This window comes from Zophobas morio, unplaced genomic scaffold (assembly GCF_036711695.1).
Source record: "Zophobas morio isolate AGI-343-1 ecotype UQ-CSIRO unplaced genomic scaffold, CSIRO_AGI_Zmor_V1 ptg000834l, whole genome shotgun sequence".
Lineage (NCBI taxonomy): Eukaryota > Metazoa > Arthropoda > Insecta > Coleoptera > Tenebrionidae > Zophobas > Zophobas morio.
Window position 1 is genome coordinate 15319 of NW_026972936.1, and position 19895 is coordinate 35213.

A 19895-nucleotide genomic window follows, 5' to 3' on the forward strand; every position below is an offset into this window, starting at 1 on the left:
AACACAGTCTTCTTAGTCTCTGAGGTTGTGCTTGCAGATCGGAAATCGTAGTTTTATGAATACATGTGAAGAAACTTCTAAATAAAAGTGCCACCCTTAATAAGCAAACAGCTCGAAGTTTATTGGCTTCATCGAGTATAGGTGAGTTAACCAAAGTTGTCACGTCAGTTGCTACTATAAAAGACCTTAAGAATTTTGTATGATAAAATACCGTCAAGGGCGACAAGTAGACACCATATAAAGTCTGTACTATTTACAATTTTATTTTACAATCCTTACCTCTTAAAGTAAATAATTTTAAATGCTAAAAATTCGGGGTCAACATATCAACATAAAAAAAATTGGTTGAAAAATAGTGATAAGTTTTAGTCACTCGTTCAGTTGAAGTTCTAAGAGGCAATTATCACTCGGGCGTTAGCTTGCGGTAGGATACAATTATATATTCAGCGTGTCGGCAACTTTTAAAATTAGTGGTACTTTTAGTGTAAGCACTGTTCACTTTTATTTTGTTATTATCCCCGGAAAAGCAAGGCTACCTCTATAGCTCGCCGAGTGCACCCGCTTTTTGAAATCTAAAACATACAAATTTCATTACCGCTTAATAAAGAAACGACCAACCATGGCTCTCTTAGTCGGTCGTACACCCGTACAATGTTTGCAACGCTACCACAAACTTCTGGGTTGCAGGTGAAACCGAAGAGTTGAAGCAATATGTATCAAAACATTTCAAACTTTCTACCACCACAGTATTGTTCTATGTATATAATTTTGGACGTTAGATATGAGTTATTTTAAGCCCATTGAAACTGTAATATGCCAGTGCTTTAGTTAAATGGAAATAATATTGATCACCATATTCCCCTTGCGCTTAGATAGGGAACTTTAAACCTGGCGTACTCTTGGTAAAGCCCGGTCAGCTTGCTGAGCGGCCTGTGTTAACTTGACATGGAAGTATGTACAAGTGCTATACACAAGCTTCAACCAGAACAGGCATTTCTACTTTGAGGGGGGAGGAGGGGGGAATAAAGGCAACTTCCTATTTAGTTAATTCGAATATGTATCAGCAATAAACGCTGAACTTTCCAGTGTTGAGCAAGTACACACGGCGACTATTTTTATCCACTTAGTTCGTCCACAATAACTTTTAAACACACGAGCTATTACCTCTTACCAATAATAAACCAAATTGAGTTCTAGAAACTTATACACAATAAATTTAAAAAGGTTAAAGTAATAAGCGAACTAGCTTTTTAAGAGGATAAGGGAAGAAAAGATTATAAAAACAACTTTATTAAGGCCATACAAAAGGCGAAAGAAAGTTTGCAAGAATAAGCCCTCCCGCTACCGCTACTTTACCGGACACTGTAAATAGATGTAAACTTCAAGTGAAATTATATTATATAAACTAAGCAATAAGCTGGTTTCTGCCCACAAATCTATACGACAGCTCAAAAACGTAATCTTCAATAAGTTGAGGTGTTGTGGCACTACTCGATAAGGAGGTTAATGAGTGAAGTTCATGATGAAGAGAGACATTTACGTTAATAAGCCTAAAAACTCTTCTCTCGCGCTGTCCGGCAACGCACCGCCGGGAACAGCAGAAAACACGTCCAAAAGCCAGCGCTTAAACACTTCCACTCCGACGATGGCGGGGTCGCTGCGACAGTAATTGAGGAGCTCGTATAGAAGACTTGACACGTGGGCTATAGAGAGACAAGGGAAACCGGTTATATATGGATTTCCAAGAGAGGGGCTAGTCACTTACGCAAACATGACTGGGGAACTGAACCGCTGACGCATTGTACTAGCATGAAAACGAGGTGTTGCCCGTTTTCTAAGAGAATGCTGAAGGCCGATATTGCTCAGGAAAAAGACAAAAAAAAATAAAAAAAAAAAGGTACTTGTTTATAGATGTTTTGAGATTAATGTCGCCCTGTTGAGGCGCCTTTAAAGGTCTCAGAAACTGCCGAATATAATCGATAGCGGCTCTAAATTGAATAAATTGTAGTATTTTGCTCTAAAGTGCAGAAAAAAAGAAAAGAACGATACTGGAAAGAATTTTTGTGATAGCCTTGTAAGCCAGTTACAGCAAAGCGGAAGCCTTCAGAAGCTATACGGGAAGGCAAAAACACTGCAGTCATCTCCCCAGCACAACGAGTCTGGCATGGAGAGGATGTGGTTAGAAGGCGACCTTCGAAGAGCATATGGACATACGAGGAGATGGAAGTAGTCTTCTACGAGAAGATAGTGCGAGTCGTAGATATTGCCCTCTTGCTTTACTAAATACTGATTAGAGTATTAGATAAAAGAATCAGAAATGGTGTATTGACAGGCACCTGCATGGTTGACTCGCAGAGTCTCAAAGTCAAGCTCAGCAGGCCATTCCGGCACCTATAAAAGAGCAATTCGCTGATCATTAATCCAAAAAAGAATTGTAGTACTCCTCTACGCGCCCAAATATTTCCACCGTAACGGCTGCCATATAGAGCAGAGAAGAGTGGTGGTGATGCTCATACACAGAAACAACGGCATTAGTCAAGTCCGGAAGAAATACGGCGCCTTTCCTGCCAACAGCCCGAAGCATGTATCTTAAACCCCCACCAAAAAAAGTTAAGGGCGGTTGGCCCTCTTGCCACGTCGTAGCAGAAGTACTTTACACAACGGGTCCATTTTTCGACGTCGTAGTCGGACGCTTGATATACATGCAGCGACTGGTCGTAACAATAACCACACATGTATGTAAATATGTAAAATCATGCGCACCTGAAGCAGGCCAGGCCAGAGGCTTTGAGCAACTTGCAGTATAGACGAAACGTACTCTGGCTCTAACAGGACAGTCAACGTCACTTGGCATTTATACACAGAAGAAGAAAAGTATAGTGCACTTGCCTTCAAGACGGAGATCATCAAAGAACATGGAAAGCGAGTCGAACGAGTCCTGCAGTGGCCGGCACTAAGAAGACATCATAAGAAAAGAAGCGGAGAAGAAGGGAGGAGGAACGGACGTCCGGTGGCTGCGGAGTTCGCGTCAAAGCATTGATACGCGCCAGAACGGGATGAACGAGCATAGACGTCTTTGAAGGTTAATCAACCTCGCTTGCATGAAACAAAAAGCACCAGTATGATACAATTTTAAATAGAAATTCGGGGCTGTTGGGGCCTCCAGTGCGGGACAAAACACATCCGACCGCTCTGTAGCACTTCATACGACGCTCAAAAGAAAGTGCTACAAAGTTTTGAGCTGAAATGCACCGAATTTGTGTCAAGCAGAAGGCATTGAGGGCAAGAAGAAGAGTACCAATGTTAGAAAGGCAATGTACTAGAGAGTCAATGCAAGGAATAAGGGCAGGGGGGTCGGATGTGCATATACTGTACACCGCATCCGCTGCTGCCGGTGCCAGCTGGTTATCCTGCGAGCATTACAGCATGTATAGAGGATAAGTGTTTCAGGCACAAAACCGTAATATAGCGGCAGCATAGGGAAAACATGAAGGCCAGATATCCGGGGTGGGAGGTCAACCAAATCCCCAACTCGCCAAGAAGGTACAGAGACGAGCTCTTGACAGCAGACATGTCTTCAGCGGACAGCAATTGCGCAACTGTTCCTGTGAGTTCAGGCACTAAAAGAACATCTCTTACCGCACTGTGTTCCGCACAGAAAGCGAGTGTCGTACAAATGACGGCTTCTTCGGCAGGACACAGACGAGCGATGCTGGCAAGCGAATACAATGAAGCCTCCACTTCAAGCATTTGCCCTGCACAACACCAATCACAAGTAGTTACAGAGCAGTGAAGAAATGCATACCCAAACGAAGGGTTTTTTTTAACTCCTCATAAAACACGTGAAGGGGCTTGCTCCACCCGAGCAGTCGGGCAAGCTTCCATGTGCATGAAATAAATATAAGTAATGTAAGTATAGAGGTTCTCGAAAAGTTTACAGAATACAGCAGATCTCCTGCTTGTTGGCGAAAGTAAGCAAAATCTTCGCTCTCGCCTAAGACGCAATCGAGAGTGTGGGAGTTTGAGAGTCTAACAATGCAAGAAGACACTATCATTATTCAAACAAAAATTAAAGAGCAACCAACCTTATATTCTTCAGCAGTACAAGGAGGTAGTAATCGAGGTAGGCACCAAAAGCAACCAGAGAGCCGTCAGCAGGAGGGCGGTTTCTGTGTCAGTACCGCCACTGCGTGACTGGTAAAGCATAGACTTTTAAGCAGCGCGGCACCTCAGCTCATCCACGAAGCGGTTCCAGAAGCGAAAAGTTAGCTCGGATACGTGAAAGTGCGTATTCTGCGAGCACTCTAGTATGACTTGAATAGCGCATTTGCTGGCCAATCATAAATAAAGCAAGGTATTTATAAGCCACGTGGGTTCTGGTGGCCAGAGATACCCATCGCTGGAGGCTAAAATGAGGTCCAGATAACTAACACCGAGTTCAGTAAATATTTTGACGTAGCCTTCTTGTCTAAACTTGTCGTCCTCAGAAACAGCTTTGTGGTAGTCGTGAATGAGATTCATAACTCTCGGCAATAGCGCCTGAAAAACGAGATACAGCACGACTCAGAAGGACAAATAGCAGAAAACCAAAACTGCTATAAAACAAACCGAAATCACTCCAGCAAAGAGCGAGGAATCGTCTGATGCATATATTAAGTTACAGACGCAAGACACTCCTGCACAAATTAATTTTGACGACTTTTACTTGTTATGTGGTAGTTACCTTCGTCAAATAAGTGATCGGTTGCTAAAGCCTCGATTGGAGCAAAGAATATTTGACTCGACAGTAAGGAGTCGTTCTTAAAGGCACCAAATTCAAGCCAAGAGGAATACACGCTTAAAACTTTCTTGTGCAAGTCAGAGATTCCGAGGCAGGAACCTGTATTGCTAGTTAGATGAGGTGTAGCACTAAACAGACGGTTTTCTAGTAACCCTTACTTTTTACATTCTTTATAATAGCACATTGTATAAAAGTGCTTAGTACGTTATTGTTCCGTTTACAAATTAAATTATAAAAAAAATGCTTATTATAACCTAAAAGTTGTAAAACATCATCGCCGTACTGCTTCAGCTCGACAGTAATATCGGCTAAACGCCGAGTGGTGATCCGAAGTGAACTGAAGTAAAGGAGTAATATACACTTTAAAAAATAAAAAAGAAGGGGTTTATAGGGGGGAACAAAGCTAAAATATAACTTTAGAAACTACGGCTCCACCGCATAAAAAAATTGATGTTTTTTTTTTACTCTGATAAAAGTTCTTCAGTTAGATTATAAATTATTTCTAAAAGACAAGGAAGCGTCTCACGATCGTGTCTGCAAAGAAATTGCTCTCAAAAAAATTATAACTTTTCAAAAAAAGGAACTACCCCAACTTGTCTATACAGTAGGAAAGAGGAGTTTCCCAGTGAGGCATGTAAATGATTAAATCTGCTATTGCACAAGCGAGCTGGCCTAGAGTGGGGCCATGTTTATGTTTCCTCTAGATAAATATATAACCTTGTAGTAAAGCTGTAGGAAGCGGGCCTTTATTTAAAACGGACATAATTAATGAAACCTACTATTAGCTCAAAGAGTGACTCCCTTAACAAAGAATATGAATCTTTTGGAAATTCGTAAAAGTCATATTTAATCTTTATAAAAATAAATATTTCCTGCATTACTAAAGCAGAAGATAACAGGCTACCTTAGTTCGCATGGTCTGTGCCGCCAAAAAGACTACTTTAGGCTCTGAACAGCTTTTAAGCACTGAAGCGCTAATATCCCACGCATCAGGCTTTTAGAAAATGTAGTGTTATTGTGAAAGATACATGATAGAAATATGAGAAGTTACACCGATTCTTGCATAGACTTTATCCAAGCCTGAGCCTCCTTTTTAGAAGAATTATCTGGTTTAGGATCAAAAAGAGTGTTGACAGCCTCAATAAACTTTTGGACCGTTGGCATCACCAACTACACTTCTGACAAATGCTTCGCGTTAATCTTAGCAAACTAAGCAACTTGCAGAAACATAATGCTATCTTTACATCACATGTAGTCACCCTCGGGGGCGCCTTCCTACCCTCAATCTTAGTCAACCTATTGCGTTGTTTCCGGTTGAGGGTATACAACTCTATATTAAAAAAAAGATTCAACTATTAGTAATTTAAAAATATATAGCTTTACTTTGCTGGAAATGGACTAGTATCAATTCCATTAGAGTAATATGTAATAGAATTTTTGTTACTGCTTACGCTTTAGGTACATTACAAACTTTTTTACTGTTCTTTATTAGTTTAAAATTGTTATAGTTGTAATATTATTTAGTTATGTTTCGCAGATGACTTAAGAAAGTAGACATCTACCTTGTGTAAAAAAAAACTGATAATTTTTAATGATACCATTTCCTAAGGTATATCCATATCTTACCACGTTATTCTTAATAAATGGGGTTCTAATTAAATACATATTTTGATCACACACTTATGACCTTAATCACCTCAATCGATAAAAATAAATTATTCACCTAAAATTGTTGTCTTTCACTTTGTCAGGCTTAATAACCGTGCTTTTGTATAAAACGAGCTTTTAACATGGGTTTTATACTTAAAATTAAAATTTCCTGTAAACTTTGAACTTTTAGCATGACGACTGTAACAGGTTATATGTAAAGCAATAATTCCGGGATAGTGAATTGTCGCCGAGGTTCAAGCATTGAAGCGCATACTCAAAGTCTTGGGTTCTACCCCCATGGCGCAACGCTTTTTTTCGGTCATTACAGGTTGCGTATTTAAGCTCGCCCAGTATTGCAAACGGTCTCATTGTAAAAAATAGTAAGCAGCGTACTTAAAACAAAGTTAATAATGTGTGTATTCAAGTTAATATAACTAAAATATTAGGACTCTTCATACTTTTTGGTTATAATAGCTTATTAAAAACTCCCAATCTTAATCTGAAAAGGAAATTTTATGTAAGAAATAGCACAAGTATGAAATTAAGGTAAATATATGGTACCAAATTTTTGTTAGTTAGTAGCAGTAGTGTATTAATAGACCATTGAGACATAGGTCAAAAATCTATTTAATAACTTGATAAGTGATAAATACTAACTTTATTATTACATTTTACACGATTAGCATTGGCGCTCCCTCCCACTATAAGAGTGCCAGGTAAACCAAAAAAATATTAAAAAAATTTGCTTAACAATTACTTATTGGTGATTCTTCTTAGTGTGCGTATATTATATGTGGACTAAAAACGCATAGTGAGGTTCGTTTAGCCAAATTCAATTAAGACTGGTTGATTTAACGCGATTTAACCATTTCACACTTCAGCGATTTAAGCATATAACGCATATTTTAGCAGCTCGCTTGGTGTAGTAACTGCCCCTTGCAATGTCCTGTACAAAGAGGTAGTGAGACTGTTTTACATTAATAAGCTGTATACAATTGAGTCCTTAATAGTAAAAGAAAAAGCATATTAACTATTAACTATTTATATTATTTTAATTTCCCTTCCTGTAGATTAAACAAAGTTATTATTACCTATATTACTTAATTATGTAGGTTTGTTTCTGGTTCCGTGTTCTTAATTGCCGTTGTTTTTGCTGCATTTTCTTTATTAAGCCTGCTGACTACGGAATGGTAATTTTTCAAAATTTTTTTTTGTTTTTTGTTTTTAAAATTTGACATCTGAAAGGTATGTTAGTCCAAGCGGGAAACATATGGGAATCCCTTCTAACTGCAATGATACCTTTGTTTCCGTACAAGGTTCGCTGTTTATTGCTTTATCTTTTTTTCCTAAAATTTTTTTATCTTTTAATCTTAGGTGTCAATGTTACTTTTTGTCAAAGCTTTGGTTTTAATAGTTTTGCAAATAACGTTGAAAAGGGTTTAGCAGGAGCGCTTTTGACATCTTTTATATTGGCCTTACTTGTGGCCAGTTCTTTGTGTTTGAACTGTTGCTCCCGAACCTCAGGTCTTCTGTCAATATATATATTTAATGGTTCTTTTTCCTGATTTCGGTTGTCAACCACGTTTGAATAGGTTTTTTAGCTGTTGTCATGCTCATTGCTTCTTTTGGTAATGCCTTCGTTTGCCTGACTTACTACGTCTACGAAAAAAATCGTGTAACCGCTGAGATGTCCATCGGTTATTCTTACTACTCGTGCATATTTTCCACTGCATTGGGCTTATGTGGAGGTCTTTTATCGTTGGCAACTAGCAAAGACCATCACTACCGTGATTATGTTCGACTTGATTAGTTATAAAGTTTTTGTATATTTATTCGAGTGGCATGACATTTACCAGTGGAGCTACTCAATTCTGTTGCAATAAAAGTTATAATTATAATAATCATTGTATGTAAGAGCTAATTATCTATTATTCTTGTGGGCACGCATTCACTTTCAATTTAGTTGAACATTATATGCCTCCTTTGCAATTCCCTTTAATACGGGAGATATTATTTGTAATCACGATAGTGAAAGTTCGGCGGGTATGTTATGCCTGCCAAATACTAAGCATTGCGCAACTTTGCATTTCTTAATAACAATAAAGCAATTTTTATTTATAAATGTGCACAAGGAGGAGGCTTGTTTTGGGCGAAGGGTAGACAGCAGCTTTGCGGGTAGTTTTTTAGTCAAGATCCTGCAAGAATGAAATATAACTTAATCAAAGAAAGTTAAACATCATACCTTCCAGTTCACGGGATCCTCTCCGTTTTGCATTAAGAAACTGTTTGTTTTCGAAAACGGTTTGCTACCGAAGAAACCGCCTTTGAAGGCAGCAAGCGGGGAGGGATGGGCGGATTGGAGAACCAAGTGCCGTTCCTACAGTTGTAAAACTGATTATCTCAACTTAAAGGACTGTTTATCATAAGAGACCTTATTTATTTTACTCCCTTTCTTATGTGCAAAACCTCCCCACAGTATAAAGACGAGTCGTCTCTCACTAGAGTTTAAAGTTGCTATAACTAATTAAGTGGAAAACCAGAGCTGTATACTGTGACGGTCAGTATTCTATACGATACCTGCATCGGTAAACTTTTCCCAGCCCTTATTTTTATGAGAGTTTGCTTGTCCCTGTCTGACCGTTAAACAAGAATTCAACAACAGCACACCTCCATATAAATTTATAAGGCAGAAGAGATAGAACAGTTAGTTAAGATACCTTGCCGAGCCCAACCAGAGAGATCGCCGTGGCCAGGATTTTTGAAACCTTCAATGTCAGCTGCTAATTCTTTATAGATGTTAACGAGGCTGTTTAGGAGGAATAGTTACATTGTAAAGAATTGGTAAATCGGTTCTGATCAAAAAAAATAGCAACCTCGGGGGAGGCGGAACTCCTCGGCGAACACTAAAACAAAGGCCGTGAGCTTGAGTGGGTTGATGGTAGGGATCTGTAGTTTACAACCAACTCTTGTAGAAGGTAGAATAGTGCAAAAGCGTAGCAAGAAGAGACCTTGCCCAATTATTACAACCTTTACCTTCTCATACTCGCACAGCTTTGTCCAAGTAAATATTTCAGAGTCTGTTATGAAGCGTGAGAGAGAAAAAAAAATTATTGATAGTCTCTATATAAGATTAATATATAGCACTTGGAGGATAAACTACAAACCCTTCATTACGTTCTTTTTCTAAAAAAGTTTGCAGCTATAACAGAAAAATAGGGTTAAGAGGAGAAAAAGTAGAGGAAATTATAGGTTGTACACGAGTAAAGTAAGGTTTACTAAACTCGTCATTCAAGATTTTTAACCAACTCTGGCCGACATGTATTTTTATAGAAAGAGAAGTTTTTGCTAGTTCCTTTTTTTTTTAAATAAAGTTTGTAATATGATAAAAAAATCCAATACTATTATAGTTTAATTTGAAAGTAACTTTAGAAAATCTTTTTCAAATTAAAATTTTTTTTAGATGAGTATACAGTTCTAAGGATATCCTCAACCCCACTGTCTTCTTCTGTTCTGAGTTCGGAATTCCTTAAGAAAGAGAGAAGGATCAACACAGAAGTATAAATATTTAAAAAGTTACGTCGAAGTCTTAAGACGTTTATGTGGTCTATATAAAAAATTTTCCCGGTAATCAGTATTCATATAATTAGATATTTTTAATTTAGGCATTATATAAAATTGCAGCGAGCCAACTGTGGCAATATCGCCTATTCCACACTTAGAGAACCACAGAGAGAAAAGTTAGGTATTGATATTATCATGAATTTTAAGAGCAAGGTTAGAACGCAACTATCTAAAATCAACTAAAAATTTGATGCTTCCCGAACTAATGACTCTGTGTTTTGGGTCATGTGTTACTAGCGGGTATGGATTCTCATGGCGTTAACTATTTTTCAAGTTTTGTGGTGCGAAGGAAAATAGCGGTAGTCGTGCTGTTACTGAAACACCGCAACTGGATCAGTCTAGAGACTATTGATCTACCAGCCTTTTGTCGGCAGTTGATAAGGTAGATTGTCTATTTATATAAATTGTTTGAAGGCAGTTGTGGACGCTTGGAATTTTCTGGAGGTTAGTTTTTTATTTCGAAAGGGACACTCAACAACCCGAAAGCTATCTGCTCGCCGTCTTTAATGACTTTGAAAAGGCTGTTAACCAGTTATGGAGGAAGGCCTGTTACGCAAACTGCACGCTCGGGCGATTCCGTGCCATGCCTCTTTCCACCTTCGCCCACTGGTGGCAATTTACGCCAATGAGAAAATGTTTTATTCAGTCATCAAAGTCACCCAGTATACTATGTCAGCAACTACAGCTTTATTTCGACGCGCTTGATGGCAAGTGTCGCCATTGCGGCCTCTCTATTGAAGCAGCAAGAGCATGGCCCTTCTTTTTAACAAAGAAACCCCTTGCGCTACCAGCACCGTTGTCTTGCAACGTATGGAAATTTCGTAGTGTTCTCAGGTGAGATACCTGGGACTAATCAGAGATTAAAGTAGTCGTGGCTCCACACGTAAATCATATGAGGACAAAGGTCTAAGCAGCGACACAGATGCAATATCTATGGTGCAACAAATGTAATCTGTGTTGGGCGTTCATCCGAACATGACATATGCATCTAGTGCCTGGGCGTACGAGTCACCGCGATAGCATCCTCGCTCCTTGACATGTACGACAAAGTGAACTGCTTCTCCTTTAAATGGAAGCACCGTTGTTTGCACGTATAATACATTTCTCTGCGAACTACAGCTTAGGCCGCTGACCACCATCTTTAAAAGTAATGTCGTGGCCAATTATGAAGGGAAGGTTGGACGCGCTTATCGTCATAACGAAAGGACTCACTCACGAGTCGAGGAGTGGAGCACAATACCGCCATCCGTTTATTGCGTCCTAGAGCGTGACGGTTGGAAGCTAAGTTGGGGGTTTGAACTTAGCGTGAGGAAAAACAATATAAGATAATAATTTTGTGCGCTTGTAAGCGAATGACCTGTTTGAGTGCTCGAGTATTCTAAGTTGCTAACTTAATAGAGCACCAGAAAACACCGTTATGAATAACATATATAACGTGAGAGAGAGTGCAAGAGAGGGGCTCTTGTGCTGTTCGTTTGTTTCTTTATACAAGCTTCCGAGAGATGTAAGCTTATAGCTTAACTTATTTCTATTAATATATATACATATTAAACTTTTGGAGAAAATTTTTATTATACTATTAGTGCTTACTATGGTAACTAGTGTTAATAGATTTAACGTGCTTTAACCTCTGTGCTACGGCAACAACTTCGTAACTTAACTGTTGACCTGAATAATAATTTTTATTAGTTTTTGCCTAGCGGATTATGAAGCCTCTATGACCTGATATTATAAAAGTAGCTAGGCATCCTTAACGAATTTGTTTTTAGTTTCTAATTGTTCTCCAGTCCTTTCTAAAGTTAAATTTCTCTTATTTATTAAAAATTTAATTTTTCTAAAGACTTACGCTTATGTTAGGGCTTAAACTTAAATATTGTGTCCATTTATAATGGACGTCAAAATTCTTGCGTGCTGGAAATCTAAGCACGCGCGCAACTTTAACGCCCATATTGCGTTGCCCAAGCTTAAGTACTTCCTAGTGAAAACTTTTTCTAAACAATTTTTATATTATATAGTTGCTTTAAAAAGTATTTTTATGCTTTTAGAAACAATTAAATATAGACTTTATTATTTAAAGCAAAAGAACTTCTTTTTTTTAACATATAAATACTCACCTAATTTTAGAGAATGTCTATAAAAAGTTAGAGTATATTTTTTTTTTCACACTAATAAAAGTTTTCTGAGTCCGTTTATTAACATAATAATTTTCGCCTTTCAAGAAACAAACATGTTTTTAGATTTACAGAATTAGTCTTAAGAAAAATGAGATCAGAAAGAACAAGCAACTGCCTATTTTTGAAAAGGGGTTAAACATTTTATGACAAATGAAATTATTTAGTTTTTGTTAAAAAACTCCAAACATATTTTAAAGAAAGCTTTTAAGTAAATGCTTTAAATTAATATATACTTCTTTTTCCTTTTGTTTATATAACTCTGGGTGACACTTCAAACTGCAATCCCTTTATTTAACTGTTGGGCGACCTTTCTTTAAACACATTCCGAGTACAACGATTAAGTAAACTAAGTATTGAGGGCTGTTTGAACAATGCCAACGCAAGGGCGCGTGCTGAATGGCGTTAAAATTTGTCATGTGCGTGTGCATGTATGCGCTTGTTACCTTAGGAGTTACGATACATGAGTACTGCCCCTTAAAAATGAGCTGAAAGCTTAAGCAGTACTCTTAACTTAAACCATCTTTACATTATATTTCGTTCTATATAGTATATATCAGAACTATTAGTTCCTATTGATAATTTCTCTATCTTGTCTTTTAATTTTATTCCTACCCTGAGTTTTCCATATAAATATCTTTGAATCTTGCTTTGTGTAATATTTTTTTCACTGAAAATCTTTAACCGATTAAAGTACCCTTATTTAAGTTTTAAGTTAGAATGACCTTTTTTGACAGTGACTTTAACGACTTAAAGCTAATCTACAGCGCTTTCAGGCTCCATCCCCATTAATTTTCATATAAAGGGGGTTGTTGTCCTAACCTCTGTTGTACTTTCTCTTTTAAGTTTGAAGAGAGCCAAGCCTCGTTTCTACTTTTTTTTTAATATCTGTTCTAAGTTCTGTTCCCACTTTTAGTCTTTTTGTTTTTATACACTTTCTGGCCTCTATTAGTGAAAGTTTCTTTTGTTACCTTGTTTACTAAGTATATTATCTCTTTGCTTTTAAGTTTTCGTTCTTCACTTAGCTATTTTCTTCTTGTCAGGTAGTGAATTACTTTTTCTTATTAATTCCTGGTCTAATTTTTTTTAAACCGATAGACTTTATTAACTCAATGAATGCTTTTTAAATTGTAACACGCAAATTTCTTAAAAGTATATTACTATTAACGATTAAGTTACGTGCATATTTGTGTACTTATGATGATGTTGTTTAACCTTGTACTGTTTAAAGTTTTAATGAACTTTTTTTTTTACATAACATATCAAAGGTGTAAATACGTAAACTACTTTTTGTTTCTTTAAACATTTTTATTGGTCCGATTACTAAAAAAGTTTAGGTTTATTGAAACGTTTCCAGTCGTAGTTTATATAAAAATCTAATTTAAATAGAAGAGAAACATATTCTCGTTTTTTTTTGGAGTAAAAGGCCTTTTAAAGAAATCCGTATTGCATTCAACCGGGCTAAAACAATAGATATTAGTCAGGATCAATTTTATGAGTGACGAGCACCAGATGCAAAACACCATTTGTAAGGTGTGCACAAACTTTTTAACTGCCTTATTTTCCGTGGTGACCCGGATAGTCTGCCTTACAGGCAAGAACATCTATGAAACATGGCTTGATTATATCTTTAAGTCTATGGTTATTCCTGCTGCAAATCGAAAGCTCCAGCCCTAGAAGTAGAAAAATAGTTTCTATCGCAATTTCAGTATGCTAAATTAAATAAGTTCCAAGTTGAACCGTGTCTTCGAACCATTTGCCAACGCGGGCATAACTGTTGAGCGCATAGTGTGCGTAAGCTTAATTTTTCTTGGACGCCAGATAAACAAGGTTTTCATCATTCTCCTGCAAGTTAGCAGGAACAAGTTTCAAATAGTAAAATTCTCTTCTTGGGCACACTAATACAGGTAAAAATAATAATACTATTGCAAGTACTAAGGCCAAAGCCAATATAGGTACCAACAATGGTACTAAAACAGGTAATAATACTGATACTCCTACTAATACCCAACGTCGATAATAATACTAGTGTAAATACTAAAAAGCCTTAAATTCAAAACGCCTAAAAATTTTTCTGTTCCGTTGTTTACTATATATTTCGATAGGGTTTATTAACTTTAATTTTTAAGCTTTTATCAGAGTGATAGGGTTACAAATAATTAAGCTTGTATCTAACAAGTTAAATATGTAAATCCAACAAGCCGAGTTTAAAAACTGAGGTCGTAGCTCAGCGGTTAAGATCATCGACGCGCAACTCAAAGCCGTGAGTTTTGATTACCACCGACACAAGTTTTTTTTCTGTATTTGATCGTTCTTTACCCTCTTAAAGGCTAATAAAGTGAAAATCATCTTCGTTACCTTTAGAAAATTAAGTTTGCAATACACGGACGGGGATAGCACGCTTTTACGAAGATTTGTAGTGCAGCTCTTTCGCCAGTAACCGATATCCGTGCTTGGTAAGTAATTCGTACGTTATGAAGAGGTCATACTCTAAAGCAATGTTCTGAACAACCACGGCGCGCCTGTTATAACGCTAGAAACTTTTTTTGTCTCATTTTAAGCGGGGACGCTTTTGTAAGTGAGTCGAAAAGGAGAAAGCTACACGTATGTCATAAAAAACTGGATAACATAACAACACATACCAGCGTCCCCCGTTGCGCAAGGAGAGTTTTTTTTTTTACACTAAAGAATATATAGTTTTATTCGTAGCAACCTCGCTTCATAGTTTACGCGCCACCATCATGACATTTTAATGTTGGTAACCCTCTATATTTAATTTAAAGTCACCACAGGATTAGTTTGATTTTAAGGTCAGCAGCAATGGTGGTGCAGTGCGTTTTTTCTTAATAAAAGGACTTTGCTTCCATTCCGTCTTAATAGTAATTTTCTAACGGAGACAACAGCTGGGGAGTGTGACTAGATAGCACTACGCATGCTAGCACAATGAGGCTGGTCACATTATCAAGAAGTATAATCGTCGTATCAGCTTGTGCATAAAGTAGTTCGCTTGTGGGGGGTTATTGGGAAGTAGCACGACGTGCACATTATGTGCAAGAGCAAGGTGACAAAAGAGGCTCTACAAGGGAAACCGCTGTTGTTATGGTTTGGGGGCGAGTGTGCATTGCCAACCTCTCAACAAATAACTTAACTTTACCTCCCTCTGGCGTGTCTTTTTCCTAGTGAGCCGGTGTAGTCAATTAAGCGATAAATTGCCTGCGGTGTTGTGACGCCACGACCACTCTGATGAGACATCGACGCTTACACTCTAGTTCATTTAGGTTGATGATTAAGGCTGTACTCAACCTCAAGTGTACGTCTTGGCGGTGTGGTATGCCATGGTCAACGTGCCCTCGAACTCAGTAGCAGCAACGTCAAGTAAAGAGGCCTTCTGGATGCTGGAGGTGCAGAAGAGGTAGCTTTGAGAATTTCGCTCGTCCGTAAATGCCCTCGGTGTCTCTTTCTCGTCGCCAACTCAAGCGGCGCTGGCAGCTAGTTCGACAAACGTGAAGGACCTTGGTGACCTAACTGGCGATACGTATGTGTAGAATTTATTCACCTTATAGCAGGTTTTAGAATATGAATTATTGAGAAAAACTAAAAATTTTTACCAGGTACCTTATTGAATCAATTTTTTTCGATATAAATATATTAAATATAGCGCAGGAGTGGCTCGTTTATATTTTTCTGCTCTCGCACTTTCTTTCTTTTTCAGTTTTTACCGCGTCTTGAGTATTTTAGTTTTCCGTTGGTCTAGGGGACTATCAATGTTATAAAGGTTATAGTTTAGTCCAGAGGCCTAGAACAAAGACCAAACGTCTAAAGGGCGTTATAGTGAAAGTTAACAAATAGTTTAGGAGTCTAGAGGACAACTAAGTAAATACTTAGTTAATAAGTTTTAAATATTTCAAATAGATTCTAAGAAAATTTATTTAAACACATATAGTGATAATGCCTTTCGATGCTTAGCCGCTCTAGTCGAAGTTTCGGGAATTCGATAGTTCAACTGCTAACCGAAATATTACAATCAAGATCCCCACTTTAAACAGCTATAGAGCTATTTATAAAATAGGTTTTTAGGCTGTAGGCTTTATAAGCTGCTACCACCTACCTTTTTGCTTTCTAAAGGGACAGGAATTTATCGCATTGCGTTGGTGTTACATAACCAAAATATCTGAACCCCACACTTCCCATCGAGGCGGTCCTGGTGGTGCGTCGAAAAGTTGCTGGACTTGAATAAGACTTAAAAAAAGAATAGTCTAGCTTATAGTGTAATGCGCTATCATCGCTCCTCTTAATAATAAAAGGGGAGTATATATAGAAGAAAAAAATGGGCACACGAAGATGCATGACATAAAAAACCAAAGAGGAAAAGTTATCTGCCTTAAATATATATTTAATAAGATTAGTTAGCATTTTTAAATTCTTTTACATTATAAATGAACAACAAAAATGTTTATTTATAAAAATTTTTTGCGTTTGTATTAGATTGTCCAAATCTATGTCCATAGTTCCTAAACAAAAGCCGAAAATAGCAGGATGATCTACATAATTTCAAAAGAACGTTCCAGACCATTAACTATCTAAAGCATCGTTAACAGGGCTAGCACTTGCCTAGTGTGGTTTGTCGCTGCTGTGGTAATATTAGCTAGTAATAGTAAACAAGTTACATGTAATAAAAACTCGCTGAGCATAGGTCTTCTAAAGTTGGTGGTCATGAATATCTACACACCTATTAAAAAATTAGTGCATTTGTTTAGACACTACTGGCTGTTTGAAACAAAAATGTCAAAAAAAGCTGATATTATAGGACTTAAAGCTACTAAAAAAAAAATTGTAAGTTCTTATGCTTAGATTTAAAATTTAGGATTTAATTCGTAATCCAGAGCTGGCGTACAAAACTTTTATTTAAAAACCCCCTACCTAAAATACTTAAAATTTACGAAGCTAATGAATATACTTACAACCGATTACATGGCATATTTGCTTTAGCTTGCAATTATAGCAGGTTCTAAGATAGCCAATATATTTGCTAATAGCCCCCGTTGCAACGCGTGATCGACCTGTACCAATTTATTTTTACCGTTCGCTGCGAAACATTAAAAAGGAAGTTAAAAGGGTAATTGGGTAAACAAGAGGAACCTTTAGTGAAAAAGTCCTAAACCTTGTCCCTTTAATTTTACGTTAATGTTGTATTTGGTTTATTTTCTTCTCTTTTTAAGAGTAATTCAGCTGGTAATATTTTCCGTATTCAAGATTAACAAGAAAACTAAGAAAGGGCCTATTGTGACCTTAGTAGTTGTTGGCTCAGGAGGACACACTACCGAGATGTTTCGGCTAATTAAAAAAATAGATAAAAAAATCTTTAGCCCCAGATATTACCTTCTAAGTTATACCGACTTGATCGGTGCGAACAAAATCAATAAATTCGAGGATGAGGAAGTCGAGGTAATTTATGTTTATCAATTTATCTACTCATCTTTTTAGGTCGTCCTACGGACTAGTTGTTAAACCTTTATATAAACTTGTTATTAACTCTAGCTACCTATTGACTTGAAGCATCGTTAATGTAACTGCGTAAATACTAAAAACAGCGTCCTTCTTTGTAATGAGCTGTCCAAAAAATTTATATTTTTCTGGTCCCTCTTTTATATTTTTTAAGTGGGCATAAAAAATAACGCATTTTCTGCATAGCTTTTGTTTAAAATAGTTACTTGGGAGGTTTTAGGGTTTTTTAACCAAAAAGCATTAGCCTTTTTTCCCCGCCGAAGTAACTTTTTGTCTTAGATAACAGTAACTCCTTACCTCTATTTTTAGGACATGAAACAAAACAGCATGTTTAATTTACTATCTTGAGGTAGCTTCTGCTAAATTAAAAGGTTTTAAGAGTGAGTATTCAATAGCTAGAAAGGTTAAGAAATGAAGGATTGTGGTATTTCTTTTTTAGTTAAGGGAGGTGCTGAAGATTATTTGCGGACGCTCCTATACGTGCTTACTAAACATCGATATTTTTCCCAAACGAAAATTAAAAAAAATTATTTTAATTGCGTTGCCAATATATCAGACGAGAGCTTTCGACAATTTTGGGTGGAGCATTGTTGCTCTTCAAGTTACTAGCATAATTCGATTAAAATATGCGCAACTAGGGCGGGGAAAGTCATAAAGGGTAGTAACTACAAGATGTTATTTTGTTAGAATAAGTTTGTAGTTTGCTTGTACCTAAATTAAAGCTTTTGGTGTGAGAGCACGGCTTACTAATTTATTATTTGAAACTAATAGAATTTTTTTTAACCTTTAGCTAGACTTTTAACCATTTGTTGAAACTTATAGTGACTCAAGCATCTTAGCTTTTCATGTATAGACTTCCTAGGAGTCGCGAAGTAGGTCAGTCTTATATCACAGCGATATTCACCACTTTACAAACGCTTTTCTATAGCATTTCACCCTTGCTGAAACATCGACCTCAGCTTGTAACAATTTTTAATATCTTGAGTTTTTAATTGTTATTATATTATTTGTATTTGCTGGGCTACATTGTGTATTTGTTATTTAATTTTTTTTTGTAATAGTTATTAGCGAACGGGCCAGGAATTTGTGTCCCACCCTTTGTTCTCGTTGGAATCTTCAAGGTATTACTTAGTATCACTTGTAAACCTGTATTAATACTTTTCGTTAATAGTTCTTTGGATTATTAAACACTCAATGTATATTCGTGGAGAGCATTGCTAGGGTCAAAACACTATCTCTATCAGGCTTGATAATATATTATTTGCGCCTTTCTGATTGGTTTATTGTCCAATGGCTTCCGCTAAACCAAAGATACAGACGTTCTTCATATCTTGGGCGTCTAGTATAATGCAAGAGGTAATATATTTCAAGGCTCGTATTTTAAATAACAATAAAGAGAAATGAGTATGATAACATCATTTATAAAAATCTAAAAGGTAAAAATTTTATAAATTTTAGTCATTTTTTTAAAAAAAGGAATAATTAAAAAGTGGAGGAATAAGCCCAGCAGTTAATTTCACAAGCTATTTAATGAGCTTAAAAGCAATGTTCTATATCACCATGAAGCCAATTGCCGGCTATGACACTCTCGAGTAGTACTTTAAAGCTCTTAAACTTGTATTTCTTTAAAGTTACCTACAAAGCTATAGGAAATTAATTAATCCTAAATAGGAAAAACGACCGTACATTCATGAGGATCACTACATTACACAACGAAGAAACATACTATAAATTAAGCATTTGTTGGCGTTATCGAAGCATTAGGTGATCCTAGGCAATTTCTGTGTCAGACAGTTTATTCAATAAAGAACCTAAATTGAAAATAAGCTGTATTACCGTGATGTTAATTTGGTTTTCTTAAAACATGATATCGAACTTTTTTATACTCTACAGTATTCACCGGCTAAACCTTATTATACAGTTTATCCTATAGGGATATTGTATTACTATAAATAACTTTCCAAAGACGGAACGGCCCAAGCTGAGTGAGTAGTTTACACATAATTCTAGTAGCTTTATTTAAGCAAAAATTATAACTCACAATTAAGGTTTTTATTGGAAGATTTATCGGTGTACTTCAAATTAGATAACACTTAAAGACGTTCAGTAAATAGGTAGACTGTAATTGTAAAAAAAGAAATGGTTTATAAATAAACACGTTCTTTCAC

At 36.7% G+C, this 19895-nt stretch overlaps 3 protein-coding genes and 1 long non-coding RNA gene across 5 annotated transcripts; 2 read left to right on the top strand and 2 right to left on the bottom strand.

Annotated features, from left to right (window-relative positions):
• Positions 1–1336: 1336 nt before the first annotated feature.
• On the bottom strand, positions 1337–5957 carry LOC135122009 (transportin-3-like). Of its 2 annotated transcripts, XM_064046259.1 has the most exons (29): positions 5834–5957; positions 5685–5774; positions 5560–5631; positions 5368–5480; positions 5246–5314; positions 5035–5117; positions 4724–4879; positions 4609–4676; positions 4394–4539; positions 4229–4330; positions 4086–4169; positions 3939–4029; positions 3806–3878; positions 3675–3755; positions 3460–3620; positions 3299–3410; positions 3129–3241; positions 3006–3074; positions 2890–2953; positions 2764–2825; positions 2653–2711; positions 2442–2588; positions 2337–2391; positions 2215–2286; positions 2050–2159; positions 1902–1988; positions 1766–1845; positions 1541–1703; positions 1337–1487 (listed from the first exon to the last, which is right to left on the bottom strand). In XM_064046259.1, exons 1-29 carry the CDS (start codon positions 5942–5944, stop codon positions 1406–1408), a joined length of 2775 nt encoding a protein of 924 aa, XP_063902329.1. In that variant the 5' UTR covers positions 5945–5957; the 3' UTR covers positions 1337–1405. The 2 variants fall into 2 exon arrangements, with proteins under 2 accessions (XP_063902329.1, XP_063902328.1); XM_064046258.1 differs by having other exon boundaries at positions 3460–3755.
• A 1380-nt stretch (positions 5958–7337) lies between these two features.
• Positions 7338–8301, top strand: LOC135122020 (uncharacterized). Its single transcript, XM_064046269.1, has 5 exons — positions 7338–7388; positions 7543–7620; positions 7676–7746; positions 7805–7954; positions 8023–8301. The coding sequence occupies exons 1-5, from the start codon at positions 7372–7374 to the stop codon at positions 8238–8240; spliced, it is 534 nt and encodes a 177-aa protein (XP_063902339.1). The 5' UTR covers positions 7338–7371; the 3' UTR covers positions 8241–8301.
• A 252-nt stretch (positions 8302–8553) lies between these two features.
• LOC135122010 (uracil-DNA glycosylase-like) lies at positions 8554–10190 on the bottom strand. The gene is made up of 11 exons (XM_064046260.1): positions 10008–10190; positions 9901–9955; positions 9687–9782; positions 9575–9629; positions 9439–9507; positions 9304–9376; positions 9148–9236; positions 9008–9097; positions 8862–8950; positions 8673–8807; positions 8554–8625 (listed from the first exon to the last, which is right to left on the bottom strand). The coding sequence occupies exons 1-11, from the start codon at positions 10094–10096 to the stop codon at positions 8614–8616; spliced, it is 852 nt and encodes a 283-aa protein (XP_063902330.1). The 5' UTR covers positions 10097–10190; the 3' UTR covers positions 8554–8613.
• Positions 10191–18529: 8339 nt separating this feature from the next.
• LOC135122002 (uncharacterized) lies at positions 18530–19074 on the top strand. The gene is made up of 4 exons (XR_010279199.1): positions 18530–18603; positions 18656–18689; positions 18789–18848; positions 18899–19074. It is a non-coding gene; the product is annotated as an uncharacterized LOC135122002 (long non-coding RNA).
• Positions 19075–19895: the final 821 nt, after the last annotated feature.